Source organism: Blennius ocellaris, assembly GCF_963422515.1.
Source record: "Blennius ocellaris genome assembly, chromosome: 8".
Lineage (NCBI taxonomy): Eukaryota > Metazoa > Chordata > Actinopteri > Blenniiformes > Blenniidae > Blennius > Blennius ocellaris.
The window spans coordinates 15,489,943-15,513,094 of record NC_137657.1 but is presented as its reverse complement, the minus strand read 5'-3'; the positions used below and the strand labels follow the sequence as shown (position 1 = coordinate 15,513,094).

The 23,152-nt window shown below is 40.2% G+C and overlaps 1 protein-coding gene across 1 annotated transcript in view; it reads right to left on the bottom strand.

Moving 5' to 3' along the window:
• grik3 (glutamate ionotropic receptor kainate type subunit 3) overlaps window positions 1-23,152 on the bottom strand; it is a gene marked incomplete at both ends in the record, with an annotated part of 106,413 nt that overhangs the window by 24,572 nt on the left and 58,689 nt on the right. The window contains 6 exons of the mRNA XM_080500865.1: window positions 2,146-2,349; window positions 5,204-5,317; window positions 7,617-7,724; window positions 12,342-12,485; window positions 15,207-15,377; window positions 19,575-19,628. Of these exons, the coding sequence (XP_080356991.1) occupies window positions 2,146-2,349; window positions 5,204-5,317; window positions 7,617-7,724; window positions 12,342-12,485; window positions 15,207-15,377; window positions 19,575-19,628 (795 nt within the window). The remainder of the gene's footprint in view (window positions 1-2,145; window positions 2,350-5,203; window positions 5,318-7,616; window positions 7,725-12,341; window positions 12,486-15,206; window positions 15,378-19,574; window positions 19,629-23,152) is intronic.

Below are 23,152 nucleotides of genomic sequence, written 5' to 3'. Positions count from 1 at the left end.
TAAAATGGCACATAATCTGGAAAACATGTATATTTATGATAAATCCATTTAATTGTATTTGTCTGCTACAGAATGTCTCATTTCCTCAAATTATACACCAAAAGCAAATGTTGAATCTGCTGTATGTCTTTGTTCAGCAGCTCACATTCACATAACTGAAGAGGTCGCTTTCAGCAGATGCTAAATCTTTATGAAACATATGTAAACCTTATGTCACAAACAAGAAAACAACAGTTGTTTTTTTCCCCCTCCTGCTTGACTAAGCTAATGAGCAGACTGCCTGTGACCACCTGCAACCTCTTTGCTTTCAAATCAAAGGAAAGGCTAATACAAATACCGTATGTGCTTTTTTCTTTTTTTTTAGACAATGGAGTCATGCATCTCCATTTCATGCCAACTTTCTCTGCCTTTGGCAATCCGTTCCTTCCTCTAAAGGTTATTGTTATCAACATGGATCTTGCAAAAAGCTTGGATAGAGAAATAAAGTGCTGCAGTGGGAACCCACCTTTTCCAACCCTTTCAGCACCAAGCCATTGACTCCTGCCATACAATTCCCAGCACTAAATGCCACTTAAGCTATTACAAGTTTTCAGCTGAGTACAGCGCTGACCTGATGGGGCTGAGGACAAAGAGAGAGCACTGACAGGGACACTTATGAAATGCCAGCAGAGAATTGCAACCATCACTTCAATGTGAGGCTGCTTCATGGCAGCTGAGGCTTTGAGTTTGACACAGACAGCGCCCATTGCCCACTATTCCTCAGAGAGATGATTGCTGGCCTGTTCCCCACCAATCCTTGCAATATATTTATGCAGTCTTGCATGCTCTTCTTAGACATGTGGCTTATCCAGCTGAGGGAAGTGGTTTGTCTCACTGAATGGCATCAGCACACTTATAACTTTTAGGCAACCTTGACATAATTGTGCAATAAATGTAACTGACAGCTTTGCGGGCTCTTCCTGACTTGTGTTCAATCATAACTATCACCGACCACATGGAGGACATCACCTGCACGGAAAGTGACTCTGAAGTGACTGGACCTCGTAGATGAATATTGTACCTTTTATCACAACAACTGGGAAACATCCAATGTGAATCAATCCAAAGGTAGCAGATATCTTCTCACCTCCATGTCAAAATTAACATGTGACTTATTTGATGCTTACTGTATGATCACTGGATCTTTTTTGGTTGCCTGGCAACTGCTCCCTGTTGAGAAACAAGTCAAGGCAAATAAACCCTGTAAAATAATTTTTTAGCACCAAATGAACACATCTACCACATTGTAATAATTAGGGAGTTTTAAAAGTGCTGGGCTGGGCATAAGACTTAGTGAGGCTTGTGTGTTCTGATCTATGTTTATGAATAAGTTAAACAGATGGAGGATTCAGCTACACATGAGGGTCATCCATTTCTGATGTATGATAGAAGCCATTGTAACACTGTTAATTGAACATAACCAAGAACACACACCTAAATTGCATCGTATTATGTGAATTTTCTGATGTTTGCAGCTCAACTGAGAAGCTGTTTATCAGTTGATGCCAGTCACATAGCAGAATAAAAAAAGCCCTGTTTTTCCACTGGGAACCACACATACACCAATACAGGCTCTAGCTACCAGTACTATCTGCAAAAGATAATAAATATCCATCAGTCCATATAGAGCTAGAGTTATGTCGAAATACTGTAAGGCGTCATATTATATGAACATAAATATCATATCGGTGCTCCATGTGCGTTCACTCAGTACTTGTTGAAATATTCAGCAAATTGAAATATGTGTAGTTAATTATACATCCAGTGAAGATAGTATAGATAGGTTGTGTAAGTTTCTGTAGCATTGTGGTACATTAGTAGCAGTGCTGTAGCCAGCTACTCGTACCATTATTGCAAACACTGCCACCATCAACACTACACCAACATATACAGCTACTTCAAGAAACTACCAATATGATAACCACCATTGTTATGACTGCCACCACTTATACAATAACCACTTAGGCTACAATTACAATCACAACAACCACTCAAAATACTACTATACACATACTAAAATACAACTACTACAAATGCCACCAACATTACACCACCTACAACAGCAACAGCAATCTATCAAATGAGAACTTATTGATTAAAACTTACATGTTCTATAAGTTCCTTAATCATGCCGTTCCACTGGCCCTTGTCATCTTGGGAGCCGTATTTCCCATCGGGTACCAGACGGATCTCGTACGTGAAGCCCAGGATGTTAGCCAGCTCTTTCAGCAAGTCGATGCAGTATCCTTCGAAACGGTCGTTCCCAACCAGAGCCTTGTCAGACTTCTTAAGCATGACATATGGCTCCTCCTGCACAGACCCAAAAGATCAAATGAAAAGCAATGGTGAGGTCAGCTTTTGCAATTTGTTTCCAGCACATGCGCCTAATTGAGGCAAAGTGATGCGAGCTGACGAGCCGCTGTTGCATTTAACAGACAGTGACAGCAGATTCCTGTTCAAGGTGTAGATACGGGGAGTGTTGAATTATGAAAGGAGACTAAGGCTTTTACTTCATTGATGCAATAACAAAATGAAACCAGAGCCACATTTAAGAAGTAATGCAACTAAATGTCATTTATATTGCCATGGCGTGCCAGGTCTTTTCCGATAGTGACAGCACCGTGAAACTTAAAGTATGTTTGCATAATGAATGTGCTTACAGTTTTGAGCTAACTAAACCCAGTGTCTCCCACACACTGTTGTGCATTGACCTATATAGCTTGTGCACAGGTCGGTTCATTTTATGGTCAGGTAGTCGACGCTCTTTACTAGCCTGTAATATCTTGCCTGGCTGCTCATAATTTGGGGCTGTATAAAAGCTTGATTAGGAACAGAATGCAGCAGTGAAATGGAACATGCCCACAACGCTGCCTTCATCAATTGTCACCAGCCTCCAAGGGAGAGCAACTGAGCTGATGCCTGCAGTGACAATGACTAACACAGAATTGCTCGTAAATGATTTCCTTTATTTAGTGCCTGTTACTATTTGCCTGCCAGATAGACTTGCATATCCCGCTGTGCATTTCAAAACATGTTGGACCATTTATGCAAAAGCTGTAATACAATTTATTGCCTCCAATAGCCAGATGTATAATTTACAAACTGAGCTCAGAAGAGGAGTAATTGATTTTCTTGTGAAGGTGACCCCTTTCTTGTGTGTGTGTGTGTGTGTGTGTGTGTGTGTGTGTGTGTGTGTGTGTGTGTGTGTGTGTGTGTGTGTGTGTGTGTGTGTGTGTGTGTGTGTGTGTGTGTGTGTGTGTGTGTGTGTGTGTGTGTGTGTGTGTGTGTGTGTGTGTGTCATGGAGGAGAAAAGATGCAGTCAGAGAGGAGAAAATGGGGAGGCATGGCACTCTTTATTCCCTCAGGAAATTATTTTATGGGGTAAGGCAGAGGTGGTGAAAGTGTAGGTGGAAGGGGCGGCGGAAAGAAGACGTTGAGTGTCCTGGTGGCATGTCTCTGAAGAGCGGCGTAATCCGAACATCTAGTTGGCCCTAATTTATTAAATAAATTCCAACTAAATAGAACCATCTGGAAAAACACACAGTAAATGATAAACATTGTTGTTTGCCAAGTATTAAGCCACTTGGACATTAGAATTAGGATGGCCCCTTAAATAAATAATAAGATATGAATACTTGATGACAATGCATTTAGGGAGTAAGCGCTTAGCCTCAAACTTTGCTGAAGTCGTCCAATTAACTTGATCAAAAAGTTTGCATGTTAAAGGAGAAAGTCATTACCATCTGTTTCTAGCCTTCCAATTCGTGCTATTCCCCAAGGTTTGGACTCGAATCAAAGTGTTTATTTTACATCTCCCCTCACAATCGCAGCATGGGCGTGCATAACAGTAAGAGGAGGAAGGTGGGCCTGCACAGACACATTACAGGCAATGGAGTGCAAACAATTAATGTAAGGGGAAAAACACATTAAGCGCCTTAATCTCTTCGACAGAGTTATCACTATAAAGCTGTCAGACGTCTTGTTCATGCATCACTGGAATCAGTTTGATGCAATGTCATTACACAGAGAGGGGAGATTGATATTAAAGTTGAAGCTCTCGTCTTGGCAATTTCGAAATAGTCAGTTTTATGATCTTAATCTAATGATTCCCAAAGAGAGAGCAAATGAACAGATGTGTCAAAGATATGGCAGAAAAAATAACTATCGCAAATATTTTGAGAAAACTTAAATTGTGCTTGTAACCCTCCTTGTATTCTGAATAACAGCCCCGGTGTCATTGAAAGCATACTCACTGGTGTTTCCTTGTACAGCAGTTCAATATTACACCACTTAAATCCTTGTTCCATTTCTCCTCTTCGAGACAGAATTAACATGGATGGCACCCAAAAGGCACTAATTATGTCCTACCTTGACCGCACTTGTCATAATTGCCGCTTTGTACTCCCAATATAGGCATAATAACAGTGTTTATCATTGCAGCCTGTATATCTGTCCTGAAGGGGTATGCATGGCAAACCGTCTGTGCCAGTAACACTATGGCAGTGCCACACAGGCCCCAACAGCAAGTGACAGTGTTAACTACACCTCTTTCTTCCTCTCGGTCTGAACATGTAATTAATATGCTCTCAGCAATTGTTTATTGTTGCCCATTTTTTATCTCTCTTTTAGCAAATCTTAAAGCTAATACACCTGCATATTATAATTCAGTATAATGTATAATTTATGGTTTAACTATGTTTAGATTTGATCAATTATATAGTGACAGTCACTGAGATGTAAACTGAGCAAACATATTCCTGATGTAGAAATGTTTTGAGAGTAAAACATTACTGTTGCTTTAATATTGCAATATCACTGATGCAGTGAGCTAAACATATATGTAGAATTAAAGATACAATATTACAGGGAAGTCAATTGGTTTTGTGACCTATTTCTACACTTAAAACACATAACACTACACCTCCAAGCGGCTCAATTTTTTTATTGTCATATTTATATCAAAATCCTGTGAAATATTCTAATATTTGGAAAACAATTGTGTACATGTGATAAATCTACATTTGTATTTAACATGTTTCAATAGATTTGAATACATTTCCCATATATTTTTGAGCTGCGCCTATAAGGTTGGATTTCAGTCTTTTCTGAGGGAAAGGTGGGAAGGACATCTTTTTCTGGTACACAGACTACACAGGTGACCTACCAGGATGGTGGTGATGACGAGGGAGCGGTTAGCCAGGGAATCAGTGATGTTCATCCCTTTTCGCTTGGGCACTTCAGTGATGTTAAGACCTCCCGACACACTCCACTTCCCCACCTGAGGAAGATGAAAAGTGTGTAGTTAAGTGTTCTGTGTCTGTTGGCAGGCTGTGACCTCAGCAGACTCCTCCGCCAACCATCTCCCACATTAGTCCCAGGTTGAACACGGCTCTGGCTGCATTAGATGATTGGCTGAGTCACCTTTTATCATCAGTCTGGGGTGTTTTGGAAAGCGCGCGCGGGGGGGGGGGGGGGTACTTAAGCGTGTGTCTTGAAAAGAATCGAGCATGATGGGTGAATCAAAGAGACTGAAATCATTTGAAGGGAGTGTGTACTATCCCAACAAATCACAGTCGACTTACAAAAAAAAGAATGCAGCCTAATGTGAAGGAGTGGTGAGAGTCTGCCATGTGTGCAAATGTACACAGAAGAAATGTGAGGATCAACAATAAGCCTGATGAAACAGAAACGTTATTAAAAGTAGCTAATAATCCAAAAAGCTTAGGGATAATTTGAATGAAGATGCATCACAGAGTTGCTGGTTAGATCGCATTGTGAAAGTAATTTTTCTCTGCAGTCTCGGTGAGATAAGCCTCGAGATTTCAGCAAATAAAAGGAGTTATACATGCACGACGCCTGCAGGCAAAGAATCCCTGCATTTTGCAGAGACGCACTGTGGAACATATCATTAGCACAAATAGTCCTGTGGCTGTCGGTAACAATTTCTGTTTGCAAGTCGAGCTCCGAACCCTCCTCCCGTCCTCTGTTCCTACAGACAGAGCTTTTAATATTCACTGAGGTTTGTGCTTGAGGTGGATCCATTTTAAAGATGAACAACCCCCCACTACCCACGCCCCAAAAAGCATGAATGTTAGTGTCCTCCTTGCCTAATCCAGTGAGCGGCATATGCTCTAATTTGAAAAGCACATTAGTTACAGCTTGTCACACAACCAAAGAGGACTCCAGGAGAAAGACTTAAAAATATCCGAGTAGTTTCCGCTTTGGAAAATTCTTTCTAATTGTACCCAATTACAATTAGCTCAATTCATTAAACATGATTAGGAAAAAGGCTTCAGCAAAAGTTATTTACTCATGTACCCACACGCAGGGTATTACACTTATCTCACCCTCCTGAGCACACCGGTGTTGAGCCAAAAGTGCCTTTCCCCGAGAACCTGTTCATAATTCGAGCATAGGCTCAAACTTGGGCTAATATTCAATTACAATGGATTAGTTGAGGAAAAAAGTCTACATCTTAACAGGCTCAAACAGTTAAAGCCGATTGCATGGAGACACACACACACACACACACACACACACACACACACACACACACACACACACACACACACACACACACACACACACACACACACACACACACACACACACACACACACACACACACACACACACACACACACACACACACACACACACACACACACACACACACACACACACACACACACACACACACACACACACACACACACACACACACACACACACACACACACACACACACACACACACACACACTCACGCACGCAAGCTGCAGCGGAGCGCTGGATCAACGCTAACATGCTTTAGCGTCGGATTTGTCAGCGACACAATGAGAAGACACTAATATAGCATCAAATACTTTCAAAAGATGACTGTGCTTCAACTTAATTGACCACGTGCAGGACAAGATGCCAGTGAAAGGAAGAAAAATCATTTCCAAGCTTCAGACTTACAAGCTCTATCCTTGAACAGAAGGGTTACAAGCTGAAAAGCTCCTGCTATTATATAGTCTCGAGCCTTTAGGGAGTACTTGAGGAAGTCATAATGGGACTTATCCCTATTTGATGTATTCATAATGTATGAAAGCCCCTTAGCAGAGAATAGCAGTTGTAGTCCAAAAGCCCTCCAGTACAATAAAATAACTTCTACATTACTAACGCTTTCGTTTGTTTTTGTTTTCTTTTTTGTTTTTTTCCCCCTTTTTTTGTGAAACATGTTTATACAGCTCATTACCACCAAACAGCATTCTGGGCATCACCTCAAATTATCATTAAGAGAGGCAGCAATTAACACCCTAATGTGTACCCTAATCCAATTTGCTTTATGATCCACTAACTTATGCTTATGTTGAAACAGCCAATTTGCTTCCTTGTTAGGAGGTAAATGATACTGTCAAATTGGCATTATCTGTTCCACATCGAGAGCAAAATCGAAAGTCTTTCTCCGGAATCAGTAATCCATTAAATTATTTTTATGGTATAGTCGTCACAGAGGCATCTCTTTGTGTCGTGCTCTTATTCCATCGCAGCATAGAATGCGCCATTGAAACTACACATTTTAAGAACAAGTACCTTTTCCAGTCCATCTTCTTTCAGACTCACGATGTCCAAGTCGAAGTCTGTGCGAAGGCCCGTTGTCTTGTTGAAGGACAACCTCCCCGTCAGACCATCCCAGTGGGACTGAAAACAATAGAATTCGCAGCTTAAATATATTTATTTAAAAAAAAATTAATTGGCAAACTTAAGACATTGTGGTATACTACATAAAATCAGGTTAAACATAATTATGTATTTCATTTTCTCTCTGAATGTGCTTAAGGCTAACACACAGCGAAAAGCACTGGGCTGACATTGAGACAAACAGTCTCCCACACACACAAACACCTACTAATTAACAAACAAGTCTTTAGGAGAAATTCAGGCAGATATCATTTGGTTGGATAGCGTCATGGTGGTGGAGTGGAGTTTCCAGCATGTCTGAATGGAATTTGCATGTTATCCCTGCGTGTGCAGGCAGTTTACTTCTGAGCTACAGGTGAATGTGGTATTGTCAGTCTTTCGGCGTTTGCCCTGTGATGGACTGGTGACCTGCACAGTGTGTATCCTGGCTTTGCCCATAATAGGCTGTGATGGTCTACTTCCTGGACTGGATAAAGAGGGGTAGATGATGAATCTTCTGCCTGCGAAGAGACAGTGCACACTATTTCTAAACTGCGCAACACAATTAATATAATCAGACAGGAAGCACAGGAAGAACATGCAGCTTACAAGGAAGACCACCCTTGGTGAGCAGAATCAAACCAGTTAGCCTTCTTGCTGTGAGGTGATGGCACTGATACGCTATGCCACATGGACTAAACATCACCAATAGAATTATACTAAAGTCTAAATTCTCTTTCTTTCAATCATTCCTGCTAACCGATGCACTGCCATGGTGCTCAACTTTATCGTTTGGGAGTGTTTATAGCTCCAATGTGTTGCAGTGGTATGACACTTGATATCTTTATTTACCCGTCACTTTCTTGCATGTTTCACTGTAAATATATCACCACAGAGGTGTGTGAGTCTTGTTAGGAATCATGCTTCATCGAGAGTTCACATGCACAGACCAACCAAAACTACAGATACTAACTGTAAACAGACTGCATTTCCTTTTTTTAATTACATTTTACATCTCAACGCCTCCGATGCATTTTCCCTCCAGACCGCCGAGTTAATTAACAGCCATCTCCTTTTTGCTTGATTCCCCAGGAGGTGGGGGTGGTGTATAACTGCCCCCTATTACAATTCTGTGATACCCACCCACCACCCACACAAACATGTGTACGAGCAAACGCAAGCCAGTTTATGACCAATGCCTGCAGCCACTGTTCTCGCTCTATAGATTGTTTCTGTCTCTACTGACCATTGTTGAAGAGTGTTTTTATTGGTGTGCAAAGCTTTCGTATATTCAGCTCATTATCCTATCAGTCTTACTACCTATCAGTATAAACATATCTATAGTTTGTTATCAGGGTCAGATCATTTCTTTCCTTTCTCTCCCCTCAACACTCAACTGATACAATAGGGTAATCCACCCGTTTGTCAAGCCACAGCACTTTTCTGATATTTAAAAATCCAAACTGCTGCCGCGTTGCAGCCTATAGCTGCCTGTCAACACTGTAGCTTGCCAGAACTTGTTGTGAGAAGATCGAAGCTTCAAAGAGAAATTTGTGGCACTCCGCTTTTCCAAAACCCCCTCATACCTCATTCCCTCTGGCCCCTTGCCATCGAAGTGGGTGGCATGTTCAAGCAGCTCTAATTCAACGAGTGACATAAATGCCTCAGCCATGTCACATCCTCAGGGCCAATTCGACCTTCACAACATGTCACAGTCCTGTCTTGCAGCTGGCGTAAATCAGACCCGAGTTAGTGTTTTTATAACCAACCACAAGTTTATGTTTTTGTCAGTACAACAATGTAATCAGATTCCTTTGTTTTTTGTTACAGTCATGGAAAAGCATCTTATTAAGATGACTCATTATTTGGTTTTGGTTTTAATTAGAAATACTTGCACCAATATGGGATAATTCTACATAGCATTGTTGCACACACATATGTTTAGATATATTTGACATGTGCTGGTACTCAATAATATTGTACTGATTTATATTATGTCAGTTAAAAATATAATATTTATCAAATCAGCCATCAGATTTCAGAACAGACGTCACACACAATAAATCCTCAAGCAAGAAAGCTGATCTGTCTCAGCTGTGAAGCCATTTGACTCTATCAGTCCTGGTGATCAGTAAAAGTGTAGAAACCACATTAACATTGCTGTATTAACATTTTCATTGAAGCAGCATTATAAATGGTGGGAGTTATCTGGCAGGGTTGTGCATGATTTATGTCTGACTCTGCCCCAGAGCACACTTGAAGAATTATATTCGACCTAACCAGCCTCAGTTTGTAAAGCAGTGGTGTGGGGTATGTCTCCCCAGGAGGGCACCAAAGAGCTTCAGGAGTTCTGGCGGGTCACATAGATGCCATCCCAGTTTGATTTCTCGAAAAAAAAAAAAAGAAAAAAAAATCCAGATTAAAACATATAAGGTATAAATACTAGTAGTCCTAATAATACAAACGTAATGATGTCAAAATATGACAATAACACAAGTGTAACAGCTGTGACACTTGCAGACTACATAATAAGGATTGCCAGATATTTCAAATTAAAACAACTTTGCATATGTTTCAACAGCTGTTAAAAATAACACTTGGATGTGTGGCATTGACATAAGCAGTCATTCAGGCATCATTCTGTGAAAATCCTCTTGCTCTTAATTTTGTGGTGTTGGATCTTATAAAAGTGCTCATTGCTCAATGTTTAATTCTGAATCTTCAAGACCAACAATATTGCTTGTTGTCCACATGTAATTCCAGACTCGCGTTGTCTTTTTGCAAATGTGCATTTTCATCACGATTCAGCTCGCGACCATCTGTGAGAGAAATAATGTGCAAACCCATTTTGTAGCGCCGCCTGAAATCAGACAAATGTGTCTCACTTAAGTGGCTCTTGAAACTGCATTTGCAGAAAGCCTTGACACACATATCAACGCCTCTCCGGTGTTGATGTCCTGCAGTAAAATAACCAACTGACAGGTCTTTTTTAGTGTCCTGCTCATCCCTGAAAAAAACTAACAAAAAAAAAAAATCACAAACATGTCCATCATCTTTTCACCTCAGGAGGAGGGACGGATACCAGAGATGTCTTGAGTCGTGGCCCAAATCATTTTGTTTGGAGGTTAAAATAAAATGTTCTTTGCTTACCATTTAACACAGCAAGCTGAGTGTTTGAGCTATAAATGTTTCAAACACTGCATTTCAATACACATCGCGAAAGTGAGACAGATGTCATTTGGAAAAGATCAGGGATTTTTCTTTCAAGGATGTTGTCTGCTGCTGGTGAAAATCCTTTGGAGGAACAACAAGCTGTGGCCATTTAAAATCTCCCACGCACTCCAATTTTTCTTCAAAGCAATGCATTACGGCTTACAACAGTTTGCAGTTGTTTACACTTTGTTTTCGAGCCCTTTTCCGACCCTGTTTACCACTGAGCTAGACAGCTTAGCTTCCCACAGACTGGAGGAGGAGTGGCCACTGCTGCCAAGTATGTGTGGTCACCCTGCATTCACTCAGCTACTCTGACCTCTCCAAAGACACAGGTCACTGGACCTACGGTACATGGGAGGCACTGCTTACCTATATAATCGCCTGCCTTGCCCACAGAATGCAAAGCAACGACCTGCCACTGGCACAGTATGACAAAAATGTCTATGTACTTCTGTGACGTTTAAAGGTGACCGGCAGAGACGCAATGACAATCCGCTTGGACTTTGACCCATGTGCCTCGGAGCAGTTTCCGTTTTTTGCTCCTAAGCATGACAATGAGAGGATGATGCAGTGTAGGCACTTTGTGGCAGATTGAGAAGGATGCTGTTGGGCTGCGGGTGAGTGAATACGGACACGGTCCTCAACTGAACCTCAAGAGAGATTCCAACCATAAAAATGACGCAAAACGGTCAAAGAGCATGCATGAGACTGGCCACAAATGCTGACAGCGCACTTTTCACTGAGGCATGTATAACAGCAGCAGTCAAAGTGAGTTGTCATCTGTTTTGGTAAAGAAAATGGCTGAGGAAAGGGCTTTATCTTTCAATGTTCCCACAGCTGAGGGATCCTGGTTAGTAACGGAAGCTTGTGTAAAACTCGGTCGATCCGAGAGATTAATGATTTAATTTAGCTGTCATGTGAGTGATTATATGAAGAGAAAGAAAAACACAAAACAAATGGGATTCCTGCCATTTTTAACATCTTTAAACCACACCCAGGACAAATACAAATGATTCTGTTGTTTGAACAAACGAAGATACAAATAGTAGCATCTCCACACACGCTTAATCTGCCATTTTGCAGAGGCTTGTTTGTGTATTCTGAGTAACTGTCAGGCACTCATGTTAGATGAAATAGGAGCCGATTACACAAGTTGTGCTTTCAAAAGGTTACAGTACATGCTTTCTGAAAAATAGGTTATGAATACGGGGAATTTATGAAGCTGCCAACAACGGTGCTTTGATGCGTCTATCAAGACCAGGTTTACTTTGTGTGTGGATGTGATTGATTTGCTGGATAAATATCTCGGTCTCGGGTGACTACATGATCCCCACTCCGCTCCTGTTGTCTTGTTCGTCACTCAGTATGTTCCAATATAAATAACTCTAAAATGGAAAAAGCGACAGGCCAAAGGTGCCTCATCACCTCTTTGATGAAACTCATGAAGCGCCCTCCGAATCTCCAGGGTTTGTGACGGTGGCACTGCAGCGAGTTCACCGTCATCTGCGGGGCGTGCTGGTACGACACGGACACAATGTGGACTGCGTCATAGGTCAGAGCTGCATCTGTCTGGAATTAAGGGTGAACATTGTGTTAGCTGATGGCTTGTAAAACACACGAAACACCAAAGTCATATTTTGTAATGTTTACATGATTATAGAGCCTTTCCTTTTAATTATACTTTCCCTGTACTTTCTCATTGTTTATCATTTTGTTAAAAATGACAGACAATTACCATTTTGCCTGTTATCATTTTCTTATTAATAACATAATCCACTATATCATAAATGCTGCCTCAGTAAAAAAACAACAACAAAAAACACCTGGCATCACACTGATTAAATTAATTATTATTAATGTCACGCGGGACACGTATCACGGGAAGTGAATAACAGTTATCACACACTTTTGTAAATGGTTTGCTGAAACATTACCATAATATAATGTGGAAAAATTTACATTGAAATGTGTAAAATATGTTTCTTCACCCATGACATATTATACCAATGTAGAACATATATCAGACTAAAATGTGGCAAGCCTTGCATCATCTTTATTTCAATCTGATATGTTAACGCGAAGAGCTGCACGAGGTCTCAGTTTTTAGCACGTGTGAGAGTTTTCTCCAAATTTTTCTATTGTCGCTGATTGGCTGCTAAGCTGACGTTTCACCACCATGGACTCTAAAGGAGCTGCAAGTGCTTCGCCCTGAAAGCATCCAACATGCCTGTCTGCGTAGGACTCATTGTTGGTGACACGATGGGAGGATCATGTCAGCAACAAAGAGATAAGGAGAATGACTGGTTGCCACAAGCTCGGTAATGAAATCCACGCTATTTCAGGGACGTCTCCCGAATGGAATCCACCAGGCTCCCTAGTATATTACTCGGCTGGATTCCTTCTCGTGGGCATCTAAGTGTCGGTCGGCCATGTATCAGTATCCTGAAAACTCTTGAGAGAGAAGTAGGAAATCTCTAACTCTTATATTAAAACAACATTCAAAATGTTTAAGAACAAAGCAGAAAAGAACATTTGCTGATCATCTTGAGGAAAAAAAATGACCTCTCTGCATTGAACTTATCCTATTCATAGTTAACAAGAACTACACATCCTGGGAGCAGTGGGCTGCCACAGCGCGGCCCACAGGGAGTTGATGGGGGTCAGTGATCTTGTTAGGTGACCCATGGTGGTGACCTTTCAGTATTGGATTCATACCTGGTGACCTTTCTTGTCTAACCTCTAGTCCACCACTGCCCGCTTTAATTATTCATATTACATGCTTCTCTCTATATATAACCTTGTTTTGTCTTCTTTATGTTACTGGCTGTATGATTAAGTAAAATCCGACAGTATATCACATTCCCACTTGCACATCTTGCTTCATCTTCCCTCTGAGGAGCATCACTGAGCTGACATCCGGACTGCTTGGGCCATTTGAGAAAGCTAAAGTCACTATCATTTTCCTAGAAAACATACTGAGACAATGATGCATGAACCATTATAAAGTACCCATTTGAACAGGAATGGCTATGAAGGGATGCACCTGCTCATAAAAAATAAAACTTTGGGGGAATGGTGCATTCAAAGGATAATTTGGTTTGAAAGGGCTTAGCGAACGCTCTCTACACCATTACATCCATCATGCCTTTACTGTCTGCAATGTTGAAGGCATAAACTCATAACTCTGAAATATTCTTGCTAATATCTGACCTTTCTATCATCATGAGGCAGGCAAATTTCCTACCGGGTTCCATTTTTCTCCTTTGTCACTTAGGTTCAGGGTTTTTGGTTCAATCTAGCAACAACTTAAAGAGAGCAAAATAAATTGAATTTCATGGGTTTCAAGGTTGAGCACTGTGTATTTCCTCAATCTTGTCTTTACATAATTTACTGGCTCATATCCAAATCTTGTTTACGTTTCTATAATGGCTCATGCCTTTAAAATAAGACACTTATTGCTCTTCAGAACCTTCAGGGACTAACCACTCACAACTTAAAGTTCAATAATCTTTGAAAACAAAGCTAAACTCAAGATTTATAGCAATTTACTTCATACCATATGCTTTTGGTCTGTGTTAGAGCCGCGGCTTGCGTAAACCAGTGTTTCTTAACATGGGGTCCAGGACGTTCTTGGTCGGGTTGCCTGAGATCACAGTTGGGACCCTGATACTTTGTCAGCACTCAGGACATCTAAATCAGATTCGCACTTGCCGGAGAATAACCTATAATAAGATCTGCTCGTGGGCATACTCTTACCCATCTCTGATGTGTTAAAATATTACAATTTGATCTATTAGACAAAGCACTCAAACAACTGAAAGAGCCACTGAGGCAGAGCAGGAACAGCACAGTAGCATGTCCTGTTAAACAGATTTGTAATGAGTACAATTAGTGGTGCAACCTGGCACAGAGGTCTGAGCACCTTGCCTCCAAGAAAATTAATACCCCACCAATTTTGTACAATCTAGAAACTGTCTAATGCTTTTCTACACAAGGCTCCTGATTTTTGGATGTTGTTGCCGCCACTAGGAGTCACTTTATGGCAATGTTAAAGCAAATCAGACGCTTGTCAAGCTGGGTTTTTTTTAAAGAAACACAGTAAGGAACCACAAGCCTAAATCATGAGGGTCATAAAAGAGATTGATGGAAGGATTACTGCAAAAGTAAATGAAAAGGGTTAAAATCGTCATTCGATAATGACAAAAGACACATGTGATAGATGAGACAAAGTGTTCTTTCGTGACATTTTGAAGGCAGACCTAAAATGTAACGAGCAGTAATAAAACATACCGTCATGATTCCCTCCAGCAGGCCTGAGTCGGGCTTGTGTGGTATCTGCCTCTCCATTGACCATTTTTCCACAATGGATGCAACCTGAGGATTATCCACATTGAGGATACGGAAGCCCGTCATGTTGACGCCACAAAAGCGGTACGGCTCCAGGTCGATGGCCATCAGGTCCTTTTGAGAGACAAGAGCAGAAAACAGAATGGCTTCTCATTTAGTCTGCTAGCTCTGGATATCTGTGATGAAAATATCCATTGGAGGATTTGTCACCTTCCAAGAGGAGACAATAAAGGAACAGCTGAATCAAAAGATATCTGCATTATCAAACACTTCATTGGGTACATCTGTACAATTTTTTCAGATCCAGCATAACGGCTCCCACATAGAATCTGTCGTCAGAGGGAGTGAGTGAATTTTAGAAACATCACAGCAAGCCATGAACATACAATTATACATAAAATTAATTTAAACTTCTCCTAGCAAAGGCAGATATTATGAAATTTGTAAAGGTAGAATAATCAAATGCACAAATGTACCTAATGAAGTGGCTTGTGGGTTTCTATTAAGGTCTATCAGCAGATTGATCCTGTGTGAAGCACTTTAATAAATTCAATTTTAAAAATGCTGTAATGGCAGGGTTGTTGCAAGCAAATCTTTTTAGAATTGACAAATCATTGCTTTTTTGTTTTTTTTTTCTTCATCATACTGAATTATTCTTCAAAAACTGCAGGCATGCCATATGTCTTGTGCTTTTTTTTTTTCAATTTGAGAATGTTTTCAGTTATGTTTGCAGCACAGACATTTTTTTTTTTTAAAAGGAGACAAAAAACCCCACAACTCTTTTGAATCATATCAATAATTCAACACTTGCATTCCCTCAGCAACCTCTAAGCAAAAAGCAATTCAATTTGAGCCGCTGTAATTTCTGGGGCAGCCATTGTAGCTGAAGTGTGAAGTCACATGTTGACACGTGTCGTGTCAGAATGGGCTTGGGTGGCTCGGGGAAAGACATTTGGATGAACATAGATATTTCATTAGCACCCTGTGGGGTTAGTGCTGGGGGAACAAGAGCGTGTAAGGCACTTAGTAAAGAAACGTCCTCGCGAGTCACTGAAATACCTCTCCTCCTTCACTCCACTTTCCCACCCAAATGCTGTACAGTGCTCTCTCTCTTTTTTTTTAAAAGCGAGATCAAAGTGAATCACTATTGTTCTATATGACCTTCAGATGAGTGCACAGTAAGAGCAGGTTAGAAGTTTCTTAGCTTTGAAGCTAAGAATACAAACTAACTGGGACAGAATTGTTTGTGAAATATAATTCATCTTTTGAGACATTTTCATTTTTATTAAAGCATTTTGGAGACGTCAGAAGAGCAACTTTTTATTTTTATTTTTATTTTTTGGTTCAGCTCTGCACATGTACACGCACGCACGCACGCACGCACGCACACACACACACACACACACACACACACACACACACACACACACACACACACACACACACACACACACACACACACACACACACACACACACACACACACACACACACACACGACATCAACTCTGTAAAAATCCCACAACTGGTGTTGCAAAGAAATCTCTACGTGGAGAGGATGTTGTAAATCTCTGAATACATGCAGACGTGTTTCAGTGGGTGTAAACTTCTCGGTTTGGGTTCTCGTTGATAGCTCCTGCATGACAGAGGCTATGACAGGCTCATTTCAAAGGACAAGGAAGTTATTACCCCGTACCACTGTGCTGTTGCCTTTTCATGCTCTAATAAGTCGGGATCCCCTCAGAAGATAATACACAGATATCGCTGAATTGCATCAAGAGGAAATTGTATAGCCGTGTGTACCATGCGGGGATGTTGGATCATACCAAGCTGCCAGGTAAAAACCTAATGGCATGTCTGTTAATAATGCAGCCATAGATAGACTACATCCCACACTGTGCTTCTGTAAAGATCCTCTGAGTGAAAAATATAACTGTTGCTGAAACTCAAGTCAAATAAGTTTGTTTTGTTTTTTAGGAAACTTTTACTTTAACACCGAGACATTTGATGTGTTATGAATGACACCGTATCAAGCACAACTAAGCTAATAGCACAACACCGATTATGACAGGTTCTTATTACTTGTTGCTTGTTTTGCATATTATAAATGTCAAACTGCAGAGTTGCTGTCTCTCTTTGCTCTGCTTAATGTGGTAGTTGTTAACTTTAGCATTGGCCAATGCTTTAGACTTAACTTGTAAGAAAAAACCCCAAAACATTTACATGTATTTGGCATTTTACTGCTTCACTACAACACTAACAGGAGCGACTGGATGTTACAGCCTGCTCTACTAGCTGAGTCAATGAACAGGAGTTTGTTAAGTAGTAACTGTTGTCAAAAAGGAGAGGCTCTTTAATCCTGAATTATCCAAGCAACATGGGATATCTCCCACCCTGAGTAGTACCTACTGCGTAAGCTTTAGCATGTGTCGTGTTAGGTTAACACCTGGGATGTAGAACTGTTAACATCCAGATTTTAGAAAATCTTCCGCCAACAAATTAATTTAACTTCAGCTAAACTTAATAAATCTGCCCAAGAACTGATCCACAAAGTGCAGACAGCTCAGCTAATGTGTGACCAAAATATAACCATTGAGCCTATGATTATTAACAATTATGCATTCCAATACTTTTAAAAGAAGTAACTAGTAACTGAAATTGAGTGTTAATTTCCAGTAACGCTGCTTGTTGTCAAGATGAATCTTCCATTTAACTACCAAAGCAGACGACATGCCACCCAAACATGTTGCATGCCAGAACAATGTCACCGCCACGCTGCCGGGCGGGAGAGATGACACACATCATGCCTGGACCTCCATGTCATATCGTATTATCACAAGCGACTGGCCAAGTCAGGGGAGACTGAAAGTGTGAGCTCACGAGAGACGCGGCAACAGAGACAATAACAGGGAGTGAAAGGAACAGCACAGAACATGCTGCTATTCATTCCCATTCAGTCTGTGTGTCACCAGATAGCCGGGGTCGCAGCTAAGAGCAGCGGTGGCTCCCTGCTGGGTCTGCTTGTGTTTGTCAGACCAGATCACTCTGTCGGAATGAGAGCTTAACACACTCAAGGAGTGGAGAAAACAGCGACATGTCCAAGCTAAACATGCCTGATGGTTTGAAAGCAGCTTAAATGATTTTACACTTAATGGTGTAATGCATAACCAGATTTCATCAACATTTCTGTACTTCACCACATCATCCGTGGCATTGTTTTTTTTTTATTACAATAGTGTCAGTGTGAAACCATGAGGCCACATATGTATGTGATCATGTATCATTTTTACATGCAGGCATTTTCCTGAGTACACATCCCGTCTCGGGGAACCGTTACTCAAACAGGAGTAAACTGCTGGTTGTGGTGACCTATTTTTAGCTTCTACAGTTGGTGAGTGTTACAGTCCTGATAGAAAAACTGTATTTTCAAGATTAACTGAAGCTAAACTACAGTGTCTGTGTTGGCTGTGCTGTCAGTTTTGGAACTGCATTACATTGATATGCACCAAACTTGACTCGGCCAAAGACGTTTTGAAGAAATTACACCTTTTATCTGTGCTTTCGTGTATTATGACTTCTATCCGCGCATGGCTGGATAGGTCATCATTTCACCACAGATCAAACACAAAGCGCAAGTAACTTGGGACATGTTTTTAGACGGAGGGAGGATAATGGAGAACTTGGAGAATATCCAGCCACGCACAGGTGGCAACACGCAAACTGATCCGGGACTGGATATATTCTTCTCATATAAGAGGTAAATGAAAAGGAAGAAAAACAAAAAAATGTACATCCTTCAATGCCTTCATCTAAAATATATACTTGTTAACTTGATTGGTGACCTCAAACATCTTTTCAGAATAGATTTATTATTAAGTCTTTTAAAGTGCATCCAACTGTCTGCAAGGTGCATTGCAGCATTACTGCTGTTGTGCATTTTGTTTACAATTAGATGAGTTCCCACATATCATTTCATTAGTTTTATTTACCTATATATATTTTTTTATGAGCTCACAAAGAGGCCACTTTCAAGTTTATTTTTCTAACTTTGCAGTCACATTCAGTTTTGAATCTGTGCTGCGTTGTTTTTGTGCTGCTACCTCAAAGATTTCTGTTGACTTTAGGATAAAGTGGAGTGTTTACTACAGCAAACCGAAGACTCCATTATGCCTCCGGCTTGTCAAACAAAATTGATGTTATGGACTGGTTCCAAACTCCATTGGCAATTAGCCACTATTCATCAAAAACTCAAGCGGCGGCAAGATGAGAACAAACGAGACTCTATTTGCATTAACAAGCATGGTACATTACCAGAGTGGTGAAGATATAGTGGTAATACTCTGTCATCATCCCCATGGTCTGGGCCTGGATAGAAGATGGGAGAGAAAGGTGTGAATGAATAGAAACAAGATAAAGAAAATGATCATTTTAGTGTCAACAGCACCATCAGAACAAACAATGCTGAAGAGATGCAGAAAAGAAAAGGCTCTTGATCACCAAAGGAAAGGGAATCCAGGTTTTAATGAGCATATTGACTAACACGCTGTTCATTTCGTGGGCAATACTCCGCTATTGCTCGCTGGGATTTCTGCACCATATGTGGTCCCGAGGAATTACCGAATAGCAACAGTACTCGATGCTTTTCTATGCATTTAAATTGTTTCGAATGGCTTGGGGCATGTGACGTTACCCCAACAGAGGAGAGAGCCTTCAATCAAAAGAGCTGGGTAATCTCTGCCTCATATCCCAACACTCCATCACTGCCACTTGTTTCACTCCATCTACATTCAAAGGCACCACACTCCCATAGCGGCTGTGTTTCCCATTTAATTGTACCATCTGTTGTGGGAAAAAAAGTCAAGGTTATGTAAATAAGATGTGCTTATGTGGAGGCAAACAGTGCATCTATAGACCCCAAACCAAATTTATGACTTTGAAACTTAAAGGATTTATTTATTAAATATATTCATACATATGCTATTTCCTCTATCATGGATAATTGTCATGATATTATGATGTCATTCTGTCTGTTTTCTGACATTTACTGTGGCAAACCTTCATCAGAAGACACAACAATGAAGGACGACAAGATTCCCTCTTTAAAAATAGATGGGAGACATGCTTCCCATTTTGTCTTGACCAATTTGAGGAAGAACATAGCCTGACGGAAGCACTTTGAGCTCAGGTGAGCTTGTCAGAGCAGACTCAACCAAACATATTGTTGAGAATCACCTCATGACAGAGGAAATACCTCAAGGACACAATAATAGACTGTATATTACTCAGCAGTAATATCTAAACCCTTGAAACATTCAGCCAAATCCTTCACATGGTGATATAAAGCTTTACTTTACATATAGTTCAGTGCTTCACATTTTACTTATCACATTTCTTTTGGAGCAACTGTTTTGGTAAAATTGAAAGACTGCTGAACTTCAAGTTAAAGCATTCAATCCAATTCAATCCAGACTCTGCTTTTAGTCTGTTTTAAGTGACAATCAGGCCCCAAGAGGAAGATAATTTGTTTTGTGTGTTGTACTGTGAGTAATTGTAAGATTCACCCAATTGTTAAAAAAAAACAAAAAACAAAAAAACACACTGTCATCCAGTGTTGGGAATAACACTTACAAATGCTCTAATGTGATGCTACTACTTTTTCCAGCGGCTCGTTACAATTATGTAATGAATAATGCAGTGTTAGTGACGGTGACCAGAGCAGTTGAGTTGCAACATTGGCCTACCTCCACAGTGCACAATATCAATCAATCAATCAATCAATCAATCAATCAATCAATAGCTTCTTTTTCATAGTTGCCATCTGCTGACCACATGTTGGTAGTTTATCTCAGCTATTGTCTCACTTCTACTTCTCATGGCCATGAGTGCATTAACCCCTTAAAGATCAAGTGTTCAGCTTGACTGCTAAAAACAAATTGTACCCGCCGTGTGGAAGCCTGTGCAGACGAGTGCTTGCAGTTGAAAATACCAGACTTAAAAAATGACGGAATGAAATAAACCAAAAATAATGTACACGGTCTTCATTTGACATCCAACTAACTGATGTGACTTCAGTTGACCCCAATGAGTGAATCAGTCATTATTCTGACCCACAGTGCTGAGGGCTCAGCTAATGAGCGAGAGCAGAATTAATGCATGCACACTGACATCCTGATCAAGACACTTAGTCACTGTAGTTATCGTCACATACATCCCCAATAATGTTGTCATGTACATCAAAATGATTCAATTGCACAGATGGGAAAGAAGAAATATTAACTTAGTTTTTACCTAAATCCACCAAAAAGAAAATAATCAAGCTGTTCAGTGATTCATTTGTGCCCACTGTCATAAAACTGTACAATAACTCTTCTTCCACTAGCACTGGACTCATTGCATATGATATTACCATCTGTTTTGTTGTTGTTGTTGTTTTTTCATAGTAATTAAAATTAATTGCATGCTTGCTATATTCTAACTGGCCACTCTTGGTCCAGGAGGCCCACTGTCCTGCATATTTTTTTTTTCAAATATGATTTTAATGAATGGCTTTTTATCTAACGCTTTGTGCAGCTTCATAATGACACTTTCATGAAATTTAAGTGTTTTGTAGCAATAAGACATTGAAAACATGCAGGACTGTGGCTCCACATAATTATCCTCTACTCTACCGTAATTTGATTGTAATCAACCAGTCTTAATATGCAGTTCTTGTAACGTCAGAATATCCCAGTGGGAATCATTTAAGCATAAGAAGAAAAAAAACAACAACAAAAAACACAACATTCCCCATTAAATCAAAAGTTGTTACCGTTGTGTTTACTAATGGATTTTTTTTCTGACAATTTTAGTATTTCAGATTTCTTAAGCTGTCAGAATCATTTTTTATGTTTTAATTTTCTTTATAAGTTTGTGGTATTTTACCAGAGTTGATAGGATTATTTTGAATCTGTACTTTTTGTTATACCCACTTCATCACTACTGAAATTGCACTGAATTAAATGTACAACATACTCTTCTAAAAATAACGTTATTTGACTCATTTCAAATGTGTTTAAACTATCTGGTATACAACACATACAAAATGGCAACTGTTTGTAAAAAAATCAATTGTCTGTAAAAATGCAGATAAAGAGTTTTTTGGGTGCCTACAACCAAAAGGAGGTAGATGACATGGCGTAAAATGGATTTTAGTAGAAGTAATGGCATAGATAATACTATTTAGTATATCTCCCCTTAAATACTACCTAATTACACTAATGTCAGCATTTATATTTTTTGATTTCTGCTCTTGCATTTGACAGTGTAATACAAATCAAATAAAATACCCACCAGATTGACTGCAACTCTAATCTTTGTTGCATGGTCGGTATCTTGACCCAACTGTGCCCAATGCATTTTCTTTAATATAACTTAAATCCTCACAAAAATTTAATTTATTTCATCTCAACAAAAAGCACAGTGCACAGCAGAACAAAACAACCTTTCAGCTATCGTCTCATTACTGTACAGCGTTGAGGCTTTGTCAGCGTCATGTCGGAGGCCTCATTTGATTGATCAGCAGTGTGCTGAAGGAGGGCAGCAGTGAATGTTGCATGAAGTTAACTTGATTTTTTTCTTTTTTTTCCATATTCATATTTAAAAACACCGGTCGGTTTACTGGTGGAACTGTTTGGAGCATTTCTTTCTTTTTTTTTTTGGGGGGGGGGGGGGGGGGGGTCAAAGCCTTCTCTCACTACTCCTCCCAAGAGGACAGTGATTTCTTATTGTGAGATGTGCAGACTGGCCAGGAGCAAATATACGTCACCTTAGATCTCTAGAGCTTGAGAGGACCGGGTTATTTAAATAACTTTGGAAGAGATGATGCATTTTGTAAACATGTTAACAGGAGC